This window comes from Marmota monax, unplaced genomic scaffold (genome assembly GCF_021218885.2).
Source record: "Marmota monax isolate L192 unplaced genomic scaffold, Marmota_monax_Labrador192_F-V1.1 WCK01_AAM20220418_F8-fsc00086, whole genome shotgun sequence".
Taxonomy (NCBI): Eukaryota; Metazoa; Chordata; class Mammalia; order Rodentia; family Sciuridae; genus Marmota; species Marmota monax.
In genome coordinates, this window is record NW_026693086.1 from 99,652 (window position 1) to 119,270 (window position 19,619).

Sequence of the window (19,619 nt, forward strand, 5' to 3'; positions counted from 1 at the left end):
CCTGTTTAATCAATAAGTGTTTAATCTTTGTTTTTTGTTTTTTGTTTTTTTTTTTTTTACATCTTTGTTTTAGATGTCTGAAAGGAGGCAGGAATGTAATAATTTGGTACTTCAATTAAGAAGCATCGGACACTATTAAAATTAAGGCTAAGCAACTACCAGGGTAAAAATTTCCAGATTATTATTGGTGACTTTTTAAGATGAAAACAAATTAAAAATCTGTCATTTTGGATACAACAATTAAGTGATCTGAGTTTACCCTCTTTGCCTTTTTTTACAATGAAATCATTTCTGAAAAACATAAATTTCCTATGAATCATATGCCATGTAATTGTTACTTTATATTTCTGATTTATTTTCACTGTGGCAGTTTTTATTTTTCTCTTCTATTTCTCATCTGTTTCAATCCTGTCTCTTTCACATAGTTAACTATCAGGCCAACACTGAAAGTAACAGTAGGGCTGAAGGGTTGCTAATATGAATAATTACCCAAAGAATCTAATCTAAATATCAAAAGAAAATATGGTATTTACCTTAAAAAGAAGTTCTCTACCATGTTTATATATTCTGATAATGGTTTCTTCTACCATATTTTCTAAAAGATGGGAAATTCTCAGAAAGGAGGGTCTTCATGACCTGAATTGCTATTTTGAGAACAAGATCTGTGAAACCCCAGGAAGTCTTTCACTTTCTCACTGAAGAAGGTCTCTAAAGGCTTTTCCACAGTCATGAAAAAGAATTGATAAGTCTGCACATAATTCCTGAAGAATTCTTGCAAACTTGGCAAGGCACAAAAATTTGGTGTTTTTAAAAAATGTTCATACAACCCCACTTTGTAAACTATTGCCTAACCTTTGATGCCAGTTGACTTTTGCCCTTCTCAACTTGGGCACAGTCCTCCAGCCAAAATGCATCTGAGGTGGAGGAGACGGAGGAAGAGGAGCTTTGGTTTTCGTTCTTCACCATGGTCCAGTATGGAGATGGGGCTCTCACTTCTTTCTTATGATCTCCATGAATTATCACATCACAGTTGATGTTTTTTCCAACACTAATAGTTTGGTTCTCCTTTTTATACCCATGCCATTCTCTGGAGATAGATACTGGTCTTCTTGCAGGGTGAGGCCCAAGTGACTGTGAATATCTGTAAAATTTAAGTTTTTTATCTAAAACTACATCTTTGTTGTCATCAGGGCTTGAGAAAAATTCATCTTTTGCCTTCCCAGTTTTCTTTGGTGTACTGAAATAAAAAGAATAGTGAATAAAATGAATGTCTGAACATTTATAGTTCCCTAAAGAGATGTCTTATAGCCTGCTTTGTCTCATTAAAGTACCTTTAAATTTTTTTCCTATAAATATTGCCTTAAATTATTTTACACTACTTTAAAAAGCTTTGCATAGACTTAAACCAGACTTAAACTATGCAAGACCATAATATTAGGAGGCCCTAAAGGATAGGTTAATTTCACTTGTACCTACAAGTTCAACCTGGCCATCACCTCCTGAGAACCCTGTTCTCATGGGTCATAAGACAATAATAGGAAAGTTCACTGATTGTGCTCTATATGTATAATAAGAATTGTAATACATTCCACTGTTGTGTATTTTTAAAAAACCAATTAAAAAAAAGAAAAAAAGATCACTGATTTCCAAGGGGGTCAGGAAATAAATAGTGGACCTCAAGGGTCTTCAGTAAGCAAGTCAGTAGTCTTTTAATCATCTTTTTTTCCTGACAGTGCCACCTAGAGCATCATTCTGTCCCTCTCATTGGGGTTCACATACATAGATTTTGTTTTGTTTTATTTTGCTTTGTTTGGGTGCTGAGGATTGAACCCAGAGGCAATGACCACTGACCCACATCCCCAGCCATTTTTTACTTTTTATTTTGAGACAGTCTAACCAAGCTATTTAGGGTCTCACTAAGTTGCTGAGGCTGACCTGGCACTTGTGATCCTTCTGCCTCAGTCTCCCCAGGAGCAGAGATTACAGGTATGCACCACCACACCTGGCTCAGGCATGGATTTGTAAAGCACCCTTCTCCTCACATGACCATTATCATTCTCTATTCTTCCTCTCTATTGTCATCCAAAAGCTTCAAAGGTTTTTTTTTCTTTTTTTTTTTTTTGGGGGGGGGGGTTGTTTAATTTTGTTTTTGGCTTGATTGTTGAAATTTACGTGGTGTTTGCCTGCTAGGAACTACAAAGCTCTGGACTTTTCTAATACTTGGCGCTTGCTAATCTTTGCAGAACAAATACCATCCATCACCTGCTCTCTCTCATCCTGGTGCTATTGCCTGCGAAGTCTACAACTAGATCTTTGCGATTCTAACCCTTTGACACATTCTGTTCTGCTAATACAAAACACATCTCTTCCCCACCCTCTCTGCCAATCAATCCATCAGACTTCTTGGTGTTATCATTAATATCCTTGCCAGTCTGCCTGGTTTTTGTTTTGAGGTTTCTCTCTTCTAATATTAAGTCATTTTTACTGAAAGCATCTAGTCTTACATGGTGTGATTTCCTTATCCTTAGCTTAGGGTCATGCAAGAAGATCTAGGACTGGAACCATTTGAAAAGAAAAGGAAAAAATCCAAGTTACTTTTTTTTCAGATTGCAAGAGGTATTCTTGGTAATTCTGTATTAGGCAATTGTAAAGGACAGGTGGTAGGGCTAGGCACTTTAATTAAACTAGCATTATCGCAACAGATAATAAAAACACAGCCAGCAGAGGACAGTGTGGGCTGGATATAGATCTTATACCACTAGACTACCCAGAACACAATATGGAATATTCTATTGTGCACGAAGTGCCATCTGCTCCTAGAAAAGGTCATACCATAAAAGCCCTTTCCTTTCCCCATCTTCCCCTTTGCTAACCCCTTCCACATAAGTTACTAAAATACCTTACAGAAGTACTTTGCTTAGTTAAGAAAGAAAATGTGTCATCATTCTGTAAGTTTGTGGGGTTCAGTTGTGCTATTCTGTTTATCTCTGCTTTTGAATGGTCAGTCTGCCATCATTAACTTTTAATATTCAGAATATCAGACTCTTTCCATGTAATGAACAAGCTTAGGACATGGCAGTTCTACAAGGAAATGGTTAAGGGCCCCGGCTTTAGAGCTGCACTATCCAAAACAGGCTGCTGGCTACGTGTGAATATTTTGAATAAAAATTAAAATTCCCCAGGTGCAGTCCCCATATTTAAATGCTTAATAGTCACATGTGGCTAGCCTATAGGACAACTCAGATGCAGAACATTCCACTACCACAGAAAGTTGTCACTGACATTGTAAAGTCCTTGCCCTGGCCACAACACAAGAAGCAATGAGTAAGTGTATGCTATTATTTTTAAAATTGGGCGGGGTTTGTGTGAGGGGTGTGCCAGGGATTGAACTCAGGGCACTTGGCCACTGAGCCACATGCCCAGCCCTTTATTTATTTATTTATTTATTTATTTACTTATTTATTTAGAGACAAGGGTTTTACTAAGTTGCTTAGCACCTCGCTTTTGCTGAAGCTGGCTTTGAACTCAAAATCCTATGTCAGCTTCCCGAACTGCTGGGATTACAGGTGTGTGCCACGGCTCTGGGCTTATTTTTAAATTTAAAAAAAAAAAAATTTTCAGTACTTGATTAAACCCAGGAGGGCTCTACACTAAGCTATATCCCCAGCCTTTATTTTAATTTTTTATTTTGAGATAGGGTTTTGCTAAATTGCCCAGGCTGGCCTCAAACTTGTAATTCCCCTGCTTGTCTCCCTAGTTACTGAGATTACAGGTGCACACACTATTCCTGACTTAATTTTACTTATTTTAAATCAGATCAGGATTGGTTTGGTCACTGGGGAAAAAAATAATATTTTCCAGCCTGCCTGATCTGAAGAGGACAGCTGCTCCCCAGCTCAAACCCACTGTCACCATGTGGGAATGCTTTAAAAAATACACAGAAAGTGTGAAAAAACAATTTAATGAAAAATATTATAAGCAGACACCTTGGTGGCTGCTGCCAGGTCAAGGAATGGAGTGTTACTGGTCCCTTGTGAAGTCCCCATGTATCTTCCTTGCTCTCTACAGGTCCGGGTTTTCTAAGTGCTGTGAGAAATGACCAAAGCATATCTGGGTACCACTTCAGATCCTTGGCCACAAGTTTGAGTCTCTGAAATAAAGTTGATGTAATATGGGCCATTTTCTAGGCTTTGTAAAAATCCTGGCCATATCCTTTGAGTCTATCCCTATAAGCGAAAGTATAGGGCTGGGGCTGGGGATCAGTGGCAGAGTGCTTGCCTAGCATGTGTGAGGCCCTGGGCTCCATCTCCAATACTAGGGGGCGGGGGAAAGAGGGAGTTTACACAGTGACAAGAATCTAGTGTAGAAATCCTGACAAAATTGAGGATCACTCTTGCATCAGAGAATTGAATTCAACACAAAATAATCTCATTCTACACCTTGTGTTCCACAGAATGCTCCCTCATATATCTGATCCTCACAAGAGTCCCTGTTACAGATAAAGAAACAAGCTCTCAATCCCAGCTACTTGAGATCCTGAGGCAGGAGGATTGCAGGAGGATCCCAAATTTGAGGCCAGCCTGGGCAAGGAAGGAAAGAAGGAAACAAGCTGTCGGATTATTTAGGTAATTTGAGATTCCTAGCTGGATTTCCGTTTTTCGCTTTCAATAAATGAAGCCTCCACCACATTGAAGTCCCATAATAGATTTAGCAGAACAAGACACATGGCATTTGCATTTTCCTAGGGAAGCATAGCAAACAACTGATTGTACAGATGATTGAATTAAAAGTGGGATAAATATGGAGGAGATATATAGGGTGCTATGAGAGCACATGACAGGTGGTCCCAACTGTTTTAATGCCTCTTAGAGAAAGCTTGCACTGTGAGCTTTCAATGATGCTGTACTGAAGAACAGCACTCTACTAAGCACATTGTAGGGGGAAAAACACAAGGCAGAAAACTGAAATCTAAAGTAGGCTAGATAAAGGGGGAAAAGAGTGTGAGATGAAGCTGGAATGGTGCCCAGTCAGACCATAATATTATAGGCCAAGGTAAGGATTTTTGTCATTTTAAAACTGGAATATGACTTGATTAGATTTGCATTGTAAAAGGACCACCCTGAATAGAGAATGAATAAGAGGTGGGAATAGATGCAGGAAGAACTAAATGGTGGCTTTGTCTAGGACGATGGTAATAGCCAGGGACAGAAGCAGATAAATGTGAGAAGATAAGGAAAATGACAATAATAGTATTAGTGGTTGGTTGGCAGGGTCAAGGATAGAGGAACCAAGCACAAGCACAACCCTTGTCAAGTAGGGAGACATTCCCCCAGTAAGATAGGACCACTGAAAGATCACTGGTGAGGTGACTTTATTTTAAGCATGAGTTTAAGGGGTTTATGAAAAATCCAGATGTAGACATCGGGTGGGCACTGAAAAATTTGTGTTCACAAGTTTGGAGATAGCACAATATGGAAGTGATTAGTGTACAGGTAGTGACCACAGGCATCGGTGAGGTTGCCTAAAAGAGCCAAGGACTAGGGACTGGGGTTGTGGCTCAGTGGTAGAGCTCTTGCATAGCATGCACGAGGCACTAGGTTCGATCCCCAGCACCCATAAAAAAAACTAAATAAACAAAATAAAGGTATTGTGTCCATCCACAACTAAAAAAAAAAAAAAAAAAAAGCCAAGGACTAAACCGAGAAGAACTTGAGTTGGGCAGAAGACCAAGAGGAGGTGACCAGAGGTAACCAGAAAATCAAGGGAGTAAGGTAACACAGAAACCTGAGGAAACTGATATGTCAAGAAGAAGGGAAGGAAGGTCGTTGCCAAGTCTCTAAAGCTGCTCAGAAGCCAAGCAAAATAAAGACTGAGAAGAGTCCATCAGAATCAGCATGAAGGACATGTATGACCTTAGGAAGGGGCCTCTGAGCCAGGGATAAAAGCAAAACCTAGACGGAAGCGAGTCAAGGAGTCACTTTCTCCCTGGAAAGTGCATCTGCGGAGAAAATGGAGACCTCTGATAGGGGAGGCAAGGGACAGGGCAGTGATTGAAGCCAGTAGGAAGAGGGGCATGGAGTTGGTGGGTTTGCTAACATGAAAGAAACTTGAAAGGGCTTAATTGTTACTGGGAACCAGAGAGAAAGAAGTTGGCAATTAAGAAAGGAGACAGGATTCCCAGCGTGTTTTAAGGTCTGACTGCAGAGAGGCACAGTGCAGGTGTTTTGGGGACAGTCTTCCTATCAGCGACTGCTGGTTATAGCTTTTTTAACTATAAGTTGTGTTTATCATGCTGCTTCAAATGAGGTCAGTCACCTATGCTTTCCAAATGGATTTGGAAATTCACCTAATTATTCCGGCAGTGTCACCCATCTCTTCTACCACGGTTCTTACCATTTGATTATTCTCACATTAAATCAGGACCCTGTGCTTCCCAGGACCTGGGGGTCTGTATTGTAACAAAGAGTTCCTAAAATGAACAACTTACCGTGTCACTGGGAATTTGGTTTCAGGGATTAAATCATATATTTCTTGCCATTCTTGGGGTATAGCAATAAAATCTCGGTAAACCTTGAATTGTAGCACTGTTCCTATGGTGATATTTTGCAAAAGCTTTAAAAATTCTCGAAGAGTATATCCTAATACGTTGGCATGGCCAACACTAATCAGAACATCACCTAAAAGAGGAGAAATATTATCAGTAAAATTAAGATAATGGGTTGGAAAGGACCATATTGATTTCTTACTTGGTTGTGGAATTTCTGTTTATATTGTTAGTTCATTTTGAACCAAAACTAGGCTTCAGCCTTGACTTATTAAAAATATTCATCTCTTTGACATGAATGTCCTTTGTATAATGAAGAATATTTACAAGATGTTTCTTAATAGCAGTATAATGGAGGATATTAAACCATGAGACATTTCTAAAGTTCTTGGTATAACAGAGGCTATAAACCATTTATAGTCTGAACCATCCTTTGGGATTCTAAAAATATATTAATTTGAGATAAAATGGATGGCTGTTACTAGTAAAGGAAAAAAACATTTACACTAAGTGATAAATTAATGACCCACTTTCTATTATACCTGCCTGGCAATTTCCAGAGCCCTCCACCATAAATAGACTATATTAATCAAGCCTTTCATTTCCATTTTCTGCCCCATGCAGAATTACTTGGGCACATAATTTTGTATGAAACACTGGGCAATTAGCTTGCTTTAATTATGCTGAAGCTGTATATACAGAGAGTATATTGAAAGGAATTTGACAGCTTGGATCCCCTACTTTAGGTCAATGCTGGACAGAGAGGGAGTTTCTGAGCCCCCAGTAGGTGGAAAGAGAACTACATTTTGGCAACAAACCCCTGGGTCCCCAAAATGGAAAAGCTAAGAAACCAATTCTTTACTTGCACCCACCTCCCCTGCCTCCCTACCCTACCAGGCTGATATGGGCCTATAAACCAGTGCAGTCACCAGGCACTCCCATCTGGGTCACTGAACCTGGAGGAGATGCAGGGCAATGACAGGAGCATGCGGTTTCCAGGAACAGCTACACATGGCCCTTTCTTCTCTCCCTATCTTCTTTTTTTTTTTTTTAATATTTATTTTTTAGTTTTTGGAGGACACAACATCTTTGTTTGTATGTGGTGCTGAGGATCGAACCCGGGCCGCACGCATGCCAGGCGAGTGTGCTACCGCTTGAGCCACATCCCCAGCCCCTCTCCCTATCTTCTGAGCCTGGTTCTCCAGCCTGTTGGGCAGGCAGTTCGGGCAGATGCAGTATCCTAAATTCAGTGCCTCATCTGTTTTCTGTCGCTCGCAGTGAAGAACTCTGAATGCCACTTGCCTTCAGCAGACTTTGAGAAGAGATATGCTGTTCAAGGCCAGACTCACACTGGGCAAAATCTTAGTCCTCAGAGCTTACTAGGTACTGACATCTTACCAACAGTAACAGAAACTTCAGAGCTGACATGGGATAAAGTGGCCTGGATGAAGTTATAAAAGGCGTGTTCACGTCTCCGAGTGTGGAAAACTAGGCATGCTCCAATCATTCCAAGACAGATGAAACTCAACCTCAGAGGAGAAAAGGATCAAGAAGAAGCACTTTCTCTGATCCCAGTGAGCTATAGTCAGAAATTACAGTGATCACCAAGGATTTCCACAGTGCTAGACCCATCAGAAACAAGTGCTTAGTATTCCAGTAAATGAATACTTAGAAGGATAGAGAAAACCTTCTACCTTGGTCTTAGGAATTAGCTGTGGGTTAAATCAGCCACATACCTGAAGCTACACTTCATAAAAAACAAGGCTTCTCCCAGCTCCCTGCAGGCCACACAGTATGAAGCAGCTGCTCCTCTGACTGAGGTTAATTACAATGGGGGAAAAATCCCTCTGTGGATGAGCTTACTTGCCTAATGTTAAAAGGAGTGTTTATAGCTGAAAGCTATGACTTGGCATTGTGCTTAATTATGTTGTAAAAGGGTGACTTTATCAAGAAAGCAGAAAATAAACAGCTTAATACCCTGACCGTTCTGGCTATAAACCAAGTGTGTCAGCTTACGAATGTGATTACTCTGGCAATAGGCATTAACACTGCCCTTCATAGGGAGACACCAATTTGGTGTTTATGAACACCAAATTCATTACACATCTTCTTTTCTGTTTTAATGGGCTGTAGAATGACATTGCATAAACTTTGTCTCGATTACCTATATTAAATCAACTCTGTAGCACTCGTGTCGCTACTGAAAAATACATTTTTTTCTCTGTCCCTCCCAACAAGGCTATAAGTTGCTTAAGTTCTATGTGTTAGGGACCGAATCTGCTTGGCTCCCCAATGTACCCACAGTGCCTAGCTGGGTGCGTGTGCACAGCAGACATTCAGGAAATACTGACTGAATGAATGAAGCCTGCTATGAGCAGTGGCCAGGGCACAGGTTAGCTACTGTCAAAGCAGCATTAATTTCTTAAGACTTTGTTTGGCAGTCTGTTGAAGCCATAATGGCCAAGGTGGATCTAAAGTTTAGCCAGAATAAACTAACACTAAACTAAATCAGGAGATTTGAGATGAAACTCCATCATGAATCACCAAAGAAGAAGCTTTAAAACACAGGAATAAGAAATAATGGGACTGAGAGGCAATGAAACCAAAGAAATAGCGAATTTCTACACTTATTGCCTTCCATGATCTTATTTATAAAAAACGAATTACAGAGACTGAAGTCGCTGACTTCTCATGAAGAAATCTGGGACTCTGGACTCCTTATGTACTAAAATCTGATTTCTAGTTATTAGGCAATTGTCTAGAAAGATATGGCTATAAACCTAACCCTAACCCTAACCCTAACCCTACCCTATCCGGGCAGACATGGGTTCAAATCCCAGCTCGGACCATGGACTAAGCCATGTATTCTAAGCAAATTACTTCATCTCTCTAAGCTTCTATATTTCATTATTTACATTCTAGGAGTGTTGCAAATGCAAAATTCAATAATAAACGTAGAAATATCTTGTACAATGCCTGGGACAAATACATAATAAACGTGCCAGACCTGGAGGTAAGTCCTGGATTGAAAAAGATGAATTTGGGACTGCCTCTCTCACCTCAAAGAGCCCACCAGCTGTAGCCCCACCATGAGATTCTGTGTCACAGGGATGAACCAGAACACACTCTTGTTGCATTCTAGCACCCTGGAGTATGCACCTGGTTACCAACCAGCATTTGTCACCTGACTCAAGAGCTGAACACAAGGAAAGTCCATGGAACTTGACCTGGAGTTCTTTCAGTCTGTGTATTGAAGGTTTGATCACCAGCTTGTGGAGCCACTGAAAAATGCTGGAACCTTTAGGATGTAGAGCCTAGTAAAAGGCCCCTTCATCTCTCTCTCTCTTTTTTTTTTTTTGCCCCCCGGCTGCCAGGAGATGAGTAGGTTTCTCTGCCACACACTCCAACCATGATGTGCTACTTTGCCACAGTTCCAAAGCAACAGAGCCAACCAACCATGAAACTGAAACCTCTGAACCATTAGCCAAAATAAACCTTTCCTCCTTATAAGTTGTTTACCTCAGGCATTTTGTCACAGTGACAGAAAGCTGACTTAATACAGTATAAGGAGCCCAGAACTCTCCAGCAGTTTGTTCCTCAGCACCAAGTAGTGATATGGGGAGAAAATGCTTTGGATTTTAAGACAAGTTAATCTTTCAATATAACATTTATCTATTTTATTTTTTAATCTGTTGCTTCAAACCCTATCTGAGTCATCTGAGGAGATTTTAAAGCATGAGCTAGCTGCCCTGTCCTAACCCTACACCAGTTGAATCAGAACCTGTGGGGAGACGGGGCCCAGGTGATTCTAACAGGTAACCAGGTAACTGGGACTCGTATATCACAATCATTTTTTATTTTTTTTTAAAAAAGACACAAATATAGAGAATCTATAAATCAGAACAGTGTAACAATTGCCAATTTTTCTAGAGCACTTGAAGTTCTCAAAGCACTTTCATAAAAATTATTTCATCAAATCCTAGCAACCCCTGACAAAGATGGGATCCCCCCAATTTAGAGATGAGGTGACTGAGACCTGGAAGGTTAAGGACCTTTACCCAACAGCACAGAGCTAGAAAGTGACAGAGCTTGGGCCAGAATTCAGGTTGCTTAACCTGAAATGTTTTGTTTTTCCTTTTGACCACTTCACCATCCCACTGTGCTTCACTCCTGGGCATAGCACCAGGCCTGGAGGAGGCACTGGGAAAATGTCTCACACCAGATAGAACACGCATTCACCCAAAGATTTGTAAAACCCTGGGGCTCTCAGATCCTAGCTCCTCGGTGTGACTGTGGGTAAATATTTGATTTTTTGTGTGTAAGGTGGATTAATGCAGAATCTACCTCTTGCGTTTTCAGGAGGGTGAAACATCATAATGGGTCCAAGTGTTAGTGATGATTAATACTGCCTAGAAGAGAAGAAATCCTTATCACAGAGAGACATAAGCTCTGGAGTGACACTGGACTTCCAGTTGTAGCCACTTACAAGGTGCACATGACCTGGACAAGAAACTCAGTCTCACTGAATCTCAGTTTCCTCACCTGTAAAAAGAGGATGATAATAACAGTTCCTACCTAGAGAATTAAATGAATAAGCACTTCTGACAGTGAGAGTTATATGTATGGGATAGCAATTGACTGACTGCAGAGAGTTCTCAACCAATGTCATCATATTATTATGGTTATGCTGAAACTGTGTGGCTCCATGAAGGCAGAGGAGAGGGGGACATGGGGAAACCACAGTCACCTGGCTTGAGTCTCCGGTCCTTGGCTGCAGCCCCATTTTTGATGAGGTGGGAAATCTGGAGGTAGGGCCCATGCTGGATGATGATCAGGCCTAATCCCAGTCTGCCCACAGTGAGTTTGGTCTGCTGTGTTTTGCTCAAGTTGTGTACAGAGTTCTTGAACTCAAAGCTGAATTGTTTTCCTAATAGAAAGAGGGGAACTTGTTTCAGTTATTTATTGAGACAGCATCATGGCAATAGTTTCTGGGGTTCTGAAGCCAGGCTGCTGGGGCAGTTATGAAATCTACCTATTCCTTAGTTTCTTCATCAGTAAAATGAGGGTTACAAAAGTGTTATGAGAATTGCATGAGTCTATTCAAGGGCTCTTGCACAATGTCAGACACACCATGGGGGTTTAATCAATATCAGTTATTATTATTATCAGTTCACTTAACAAATACTTATTGTGCTTACCACTTACCATGCCCTTATGGATCTTGTAGACAGGGAAGGAAACAAATATCAGTTATATAAATCTACATTGGATAACAAACTATATCACAAGCTATGAAAGAAAAAATAATACTCAGGATAAACAGCAGGGGGCCTCATTCTCTTCTGGGGAGGGTCCCTCAATTGAGCTTTCCTGAGAGGGTAAATACAAATTTAGAAAGGACCAAAACTATTTACTCAAAAGAGGAAGGGAGAGAGAAAATTGGATCAAGGTTCTGAGATTCCCGAAGCCCTGCTGGGAATATGAAGGAGTCCACTAGTAGGAGGCGGCCAGAGGCCCAATGGTGGGGCTGACAGGGGCTGGTGCTCAGGTTTGCCCTAATGAAAAAGCTCAGAAGTGATTTAAACTGGACATGATTCAGTTTGCATTTAAATCAAACTTCTGGCTGCTGGGTCAGGTGTGTGGGTTGTGGAACCCAGAGTTGACTAGAGAAATGGAAAGGTTACTGCATTCACCCAGGTATGTCATAGTGGTGACAGAGGAAATGGACAGTAGACGGATCCAAAAAGGACTTGGGAAGGAAATCCAAAGGCCTTTGGGACAGTGAGTTGTAGAGATGTTGAAACATGCTTTTTATAGAACCAACTCTCACAAGGAAATTTCAAGGATTAAGGAGTGATTGAAAACAAGTGATTTTTTTCCTCCAGAGGAAGCTTCTAGAAGGCTCTTTTTCAGTACACAGGAAAGTTCTGTGTGGAGAGCTGTTTTCTGCACACTGTTCCAGAATTCCATACACAGCTGATTCCATTAGGATGAGTGACACACTGCAACTGGCCAAGTCCTTGCTATGTCCATGTGACTGCTGTTTTTCATGGTCTGCTGAGAGAGGGGCTCACCCAGCTGTAGAGAACTGGCAGAATTCACCTCCCTTTCCTCAAAACAAAAGTCTTTGCCCATCTCCAATCTCATCTTCCCCCGAACCACAGACACTTTCTGGCTGGAAAACTACCCAGGAAAAAGAAGATAAGGTCTTCAGAGTTTTTTTAGGGGCAATTTGGGGCCCAGGTATGCTCTTCTTTGGGCCTCTGGTTCCTGGGCAGACAGAGAAGCTCATCCTCTGCAGGGTCTGGGTCCCAACCTCAGCCTGCAAATTAAATGTGCTTTATGATGTAGTCTATGGAGCCTAGATTCAAAAGACAGCAGGGTAAGCAAATGAAGCCAGCCTCAAACAGCACCATCCATGATTCCATTTTTATGACATTCTCCATGGAAAAACACACAATTCTAAAAAATCAGAGTGTGAGAAAGTAGGGAGAAGGAAGAGGTAGGCTACCAAAGGGCGGCTTCAGTGTAATTTGGGGGGTGGTAGTATATTCCCTGTCTTGTGGTGGTTCCATGTGGATGTATGCTTGTCGAAACTCAATGAGATGTCCACTAAGAAGGGAGGCCCTACTGAATGTAAATTATACCTTAATAGACAATGGTGAGAGGTTAGCTTCCAGGCCAAGGATGTGACGTCCTCATTTTACAGAAGAGGAAAAGTGAATATAGCCTGAAACCCAAGACATCACCCTCTCCCCATTCTCCCCAGTTACCATATCCGCATTTTCCCTTGGACTTCTCCATGTCCCCGGGAGGGTGGGCGACTCAGGAAAACCTCCTGGAGCCTAGGCTGGAGCGCGTCTAACGGCCAGCAATTTCGAATCCTGCAGAAGCACGCGCAGGGCAGCACTGCAGGCAACCCCACCCCCACCCCCCCACCCCCGGCCGCCAGTAGATTTCGGGCGCCGTCCCTCGGGCTGACCGCCAGGGGGCACTGCGAGGCCGCCGCGCAGAGGCTGAACCGCAGTGTGGGAGCCTCCAGGGCTGTGTGGACCTTGGAAAACTTGGCAGGGGTGTTACACTCCAATGTGGCATGTGAAAACTTTGGGGTGGAAAGAATGGAACTTCTGCGGGGACAGGCAGAGTGCCAGGCTCACACTGGGTTCTTCATTCATTGGTGATGAAACCCAAATGGGACGGAGCAGAAAGCAAAGAGGAGTTTTCTCAAAGATGGCAGAGGGAAAGCACAGCTAGAAGATCACAGAATCCCTAGAAGATCACAGTCCCCTGCTGCACGCCTAATGATGGTATTTTTAAATACTGTTGCATCAACAGCTCCAATTGCTTTGCCATTACACTTTTTTCATAGATGTTTTGGTTGAGAAAAGGCCAAGGGTGGCCTGAAAACAATGAGTCACTATTAAGAGAGGGATTAATGCTTCCTTCTTTTTTCCAAAATAACCCTTCCTCCCACACACATTCACTCATACAGCAAATATTCACTGGAAGCCGCTGTGGTTTGTGGGGATGCTGGGGACAAAGTAGACAAGACAAACAGGGCCCTATCCTCTTGGAATTTATGCTTGAAAAACAGACAATGGGGACAATTTTATGAAAACATAAATTTTCAAAATAAATTCTAGGCATGTGGCACATGCCTGAGATGCCAACAACTGAAGAGGCTGAGGTAGGAGATAAAGGCCTGGGCAAGAGAAGGAGGAGGAAATAACATGAGGTAGGTCCCCACTCTGCAGAAACCAAGAGGTTAAGCACCTTGCCTAAAGGCATTCACCTATCAGATGTCAGGAGCTGTGCTAAGATTTCTCTGGTAAACTGAGTAGGCCCAGCTTATTCTGCTGGTTTTCTGGCACTACCCAGACAGGCCAGATTTCTCATTGGATAAATCCTGTGTCACTGAACCTCACATATAGTGCTACTGTCAACCTCAAGGAATCTTCAGCCAGTGGTTTCTTGTGATAGGTCACCTGTTTCCTCTTCCAAATAGTCTGGCAGGGATCTATCTAGATAACAAATAAATTCTTTCATAAAATGTACCCTTTGCCTCTGTCTTCCCATCAGCAGGGAAATGGTGAGATTTGTGGGATTTAAGCACCTGAGTCTTCTCTCCATGCCAGACAGAAAAATCTCTTAAGGGCTTATGGTATAAATGCAGGATACAAATTGTCATGGATGCTGTGCTCTTTTGCCCAGGTCCCCCTTCAGGGCTGAAGGACTTATGCCTCCCCCAATTCACCATTCCCTGCTGCTGGCTGAGAGAGCCCCTTGCCCAAGATCCTACCTTCCCAGGGCAGCTAGAATCCAATGACTGACAGCACAGGGCCATCCCGGCTTCAGAACTCTCTATGGGGTCCACTGTCAGGCCCTGTCATGGTGGTATTGCAGCCAGACTTCTCCCTCTGCCCACAGGGGTGGGCCCCAAAAGCACTCTCCCACCAAACTCCCTGTGACTTGGAATCTGTCTTCTAAAGACCCCAACCAGCAACAGAGAGTGCCAGAGGTGATCTGAAGGAGTAGATGCCCAGATGAGATATGGGAGCTGGATCACCCAATTTAATGAGGTTCCAAACACAAAGAAGCATAGGCAGCCTCTGGCACAGGGACGCATTAAGATGGCAAATGCTTTCCTGGTAGTAAATGGATGGTATACCAGGGAAAGGAAATTTAAGAGCAGGTATCATGTATCAGACATTCATTAGGCTAAGGAATTGTCAGGAAGAGTAATCACCAGGAAGGAAGCAGGTGGCTGCTACACATAAGGACAGGAAGCAGGTGACCTGTGGCACCCAGATGATCCACTTAGGTGTTGTAGTCCTCCTTTGTCATATTTTGACAGTAACTAACTGGACAAATACAGCAGCCACAGCCTGAAAGGTACATGGCAACCAGGGCCTTAAACTTGAGGGCTGGAGGTCTAGGCCACTCTACCATATGAGCCACCTAGACCATCAGAGGTGCTGGCAAGGCGTGAGAGGAATCTTGGGTGAGTCAAAGAGCGAAATGACGAGGATGTCAGTTATGCTTCAAGATGAGCTGCCACATTCCTCCAGTAGTTTCCCAAGAGAAAAGATACCCACCAGAGTCCTGGAGGGGCCACTTTCAGGACTTAAAAGAAACAAGTCAAAGTTGAGAATTGGGATGTTAAAGATAGTAGATATGTTTTCTACTGCAATAGAGCAGTGCTTCTCAAATCTGGGTAGGACATGGACCAACAATGAGTGATGTGATAGGAATTCAAGTAACTGGACAGATATGGCCCATTTTCCTGGGGGATCAGTTTTATTTGAAGATATAAGGAAATTCTAAAAATTATTATTATGGAGCATAATACAAAATGCTAATGATCTGCTGAGCACCATGGAGGCACTGTGGCAGATGCTGATGTGCCACTAGGTCCCCTTCAGGACTAAAGAATTATTCCCCAGTTACTGAAAGAGTTGTAGGTTGACAGATCTCTGCTGTTGGTCTTCTTGAGGAATTGTGCTTGGCTGCAGAGAGCCACCTTCCCTAAGGTCACACCCCATTCCTGGGGTAGCTAGCTAATCCAGTGATTGACTGGTCAGTGCTAAGAATGTAAAGGCTTGGCCTCTTTATCCCAACACAGCAACTTGAAATTGCCATCTCAGCTTCAGAGCTCCCCTCTGAGTCTGCCAAAGTCTCTTCTGACTCCCTGTTTTCTGTGTCCAATCCTGCCTCCCTTCCTTCCCTCACAGGAGTTGATCTGAGAGCACTCACTAATAAATTTCCTGCACACTGATCAATAATCTCTTGCCTCTGAGTCAGCTCCAGGGGAATCAGTGTAGGAGACAAACCATGATCTGAGCCCTGACCAAGCTGTTAACCTCTGGATTTGGCTCTTTGGTCTTCCTTAATCCCAGAAACCCCCTGATATATACATGTGGTGTTTTCTCCACATTCTTGGCCCACATAGTAAACTTGACCCCTAGAGAGGAAGTGTGTTCTTTATTCTGTCAGGCCAAAGATACTCCTTAAAATAGAGTGATGACACCAGTCTCCCTTCCACAGCTTTCCCAAGGTCCCATCTGGATTCAGCCTCTTCTGCGCTGAGGCCTGTCATCAATCATGATCAAGCACATCACATCCATGGCTCCTTAACAGCCACAGTATGGCTATTTATGTCTTTGGGCTTCCAGCAGAGCTCCCCCTGTGAGCCTTCTATGTTCTTCTGGATCCCCAAGGACTTTCTGCCATAAAGAGCCTCGTAGCTCATCTCTGATTAGAAGAGTCCCAGCTGTTTTTTTAGGTGTGGGTGAGAGGATAGGATGCTTCTATCACTAAGGCAGTGACTCTGGGTGTCTGTCTGGTTAGATAGGGAAAAAAGGCCAGAAGAGGTGACATGGCTTTCCCAAGTTCAAGTCAGTAGCAGGACTGGAACTAAATATGCATATCACTCCTCCCAAACCTCTCAGGTTTGTCTCTACTAAAATCTAGAGAAGGGAACTGCTTTGTGCTGTAAACCTCAGCAGCTTGGGACTCTGAATTACCAGTTATTCTGGAAGTCAAGAATATGATGTGGAACCCAAATCAGGGTTTAAGGGAAACTCTTTAAATATTATATTTGGCCCCTACTAATCCCACCCCCATCCTTTTGGTAGGAAGGGAAGGCATGGGTCACTATGATCTATTATGCAAAGCAGAGTTGTGCAGCAGGAGTGTGCAGGGCCTGTATGATGATGTATAGCCATTCATCTGAGTAAAAGATTAAAAAAAAATTTTTAACTCAGTGCTGGTTGTTTTGTGCTTTCCTCTGATATCTAGAACCTTCTGTGGAGGGATAAATGCAGGAGGGTCTGGGAAGTGCTGCCACAGTAAAAGGAAGATTTACATCTGTATTTTTTATTTTTTAGTTGTAGATGGACACAATACCTTTATTTAATTTATTTATTTCTATGTGGTTTTGAGGATCGAACCCAGTGCCTCACACATGCTAGGCAAAGTGCTCTACCACTGAGCCACAACCCCAGCCCCTACACCTGTATTTTTTAAACAAAAGAATCAAGTCACTATCATTCTACTCAATCAGAATAGTTGCAAACTGTTTAACATTCCAATGTAGGATTCTCACTAGCAGGCCAGTGGTGAACATCAGTGGATATTATTCCAGAACCTAGTTCTGCATAGTTAGGGTTTTTCATCTATTAATAGGCAATCAAAACACCTGACAAGAAGCCAAAAACATGACTCCCTCAAACTTCTACAGTACTTAAAAAAGAAAAAAGAAAAGACCTACTGCAATAATATATTGACTACAGTCATGTATAACTAATTAGAACAAATAAAAAATTCTTTGAAAAAATAATGATATTGATATGCACTAATCTAGATCTTTGGAACATATAAATTATCTTGTGTCAATTTCTGTGGCAGAGAAAATTGCATTATATAATTTTTTCAAAGTCCTTCTCCCAAGAGACCAGTGTTTGGACAAGAAAGTCTTTAGCAATCAAATATTTTCTTCCCGAATCTATGTTGTGCCATGGATAACTGCACATTTTTTGCAACGCTGTTGAATCTGGTGGAATTTGAAACCTGCTGAGTTTTGTGTTCAGGTAGGCCTTCCAAAAATAGAGTCAGATGTCACTCTTCTAGGTCTTTCTAGAGATGACCTAGGTGGCATTTAAGGAGAAAACAAGTGTCCTGTTATTTGCTGCATGGAGTCCTACCCAGGATAGAGAGAGTGGGATCTAAAGTCAGAGTTAGTGTCACTTACTCCAAAAGCCATGGAAGGAAAATCAAAAACAAAAACCCTCCAGCAGATAACAAAATCGTAGATGGCTAGATCATCTGTACTGCTAACTAAATTATGCAAATATCTTATTTTTTTTTCCTGTTTATCCATTCAGCCTAGGATTCTCCTTACATCCCAACTCACTAAATAGTATCTATCATCAAACTTGGTTGCTCAGGCCAAAAGCCTGGAGTCATTCCTGAGTTCTGTCTTTCAACTCCTCCCACATTATCAGCAAGTCCTTCCCTCTATCTACAAAACACCCAAATACGTCAAATTTTTTCCACCTAGAATACTGTTACCCAAAATTACAGTTATCTTTCCTGGACTACTTTGTCTCTTATGTCATGTCTCTGCTTTCATTTTTGCCCCTTCCCCCTACAATCTACACTACGTACCTTTACAGATTAAAATCATGTCACCCTCCGGTGTCTTCCCGTTGCTCTTGAAACAAAATCCAGATGCTTTACTATGGACCCCAAAGCCTTTCATCTAGTCTCTGCCTGCTGCTTCTCACACCACTCTCTAAACCCACAGGCCATTTTGCAGGTCCTTGAATGTGTCAGTCTCTTCTCTGTGGCCTCCCCTAATGGTCTGGTCTTTGCACTTGCTGTTGCCTTTGTCTAGGACAGTCTTCATAAGATCAGCCTTTATGATCCTAGTTATTCTCAGCGAAAATAAATGTATCCCTTCCTCTCCATCATTAAGTATCACCAACCTCTATCCCACTGACCCCCCATTAAGTTCATAAATCAGCACCTGAAATTTTGTTTTAAAGATGGGCTTTCAGCTTGTCTTTGCCCACCCGCACGTCAGTGCCCTCGGCATCTATAGTGCCTGACACACAGTAGGTGTCAAGAGCTATTTCCCACACGGGCCAATCCCGGGAGCTGACGGCCACGGAGCTGGTAACGATAGCACGAGGTGACAAGGACCGTGCGGTGCCCGCCTCCTGCTAGAAGCGGGCGGCTTCCCCTCACGCTCATCCCAGTGGCCTTAGGAAAGCTTAGGGACGGGAGCATTCGGCATCCAGTCATTAACGACGACGACAGCGTCATTCCTGGGAAGAAAGTCGAGAGGCAGCGCGGCCAGCCGGAAAGCCCCAGAGCGGGGCAAGGGCTGGACAAGCGTCGGGTCCAGGTCCAGGGCAGCGCCGCCGGCTCGGCGGTCGCAAGCCGCGGCCGGTCCTGCCGGCGCCGCGGCTTCGCTTCCGGGTGAGGGGCGGGCGGGCCGAGCAGTTCCGGGGCGGGCGGCGGCTGCTGGTCCCGGGCGCGCGGAGGGCGCGAGCGGCGCGCGGGGGCCGAGGGG

The 19,619-nt window shown here is 42.8% G+C and overlaps 1 protein-coding gene across 1 annotated transcript; it reads right to left on the minus strand.

Moving 5' to 3' along the window:
• Nucleotides 1-27: 27 nt before the first annotated feature.
• Pdzd9 (PDZ domain containing 9) lies at nucleotides 28-19,369 on the minus strand. The gene is made up of 6 exons (XM_046454368.2): nucleotides 19,184-19,369; nucleotides 13,476-13,646; nucleotides 12,619-12,727; nucleotides 11,292-11,471; nucleotides 6,488-6,677; nucleotides 28-1,237 (listed from the first exon to the last, which is right to left on the minus strand). Exons 1-6 carry the CDS (start codon nucleotides 19,367-19,369, stop codon nucleotides 841-843), a joined length of 1,233 nt encoding a protein of 410 aa, XP_046310324.1. The 3' UTR covers nucleotides 28-840.
• Between the last annotated feature and the right edge of the window lie 250 nt (nucleotides 19,370-19,619).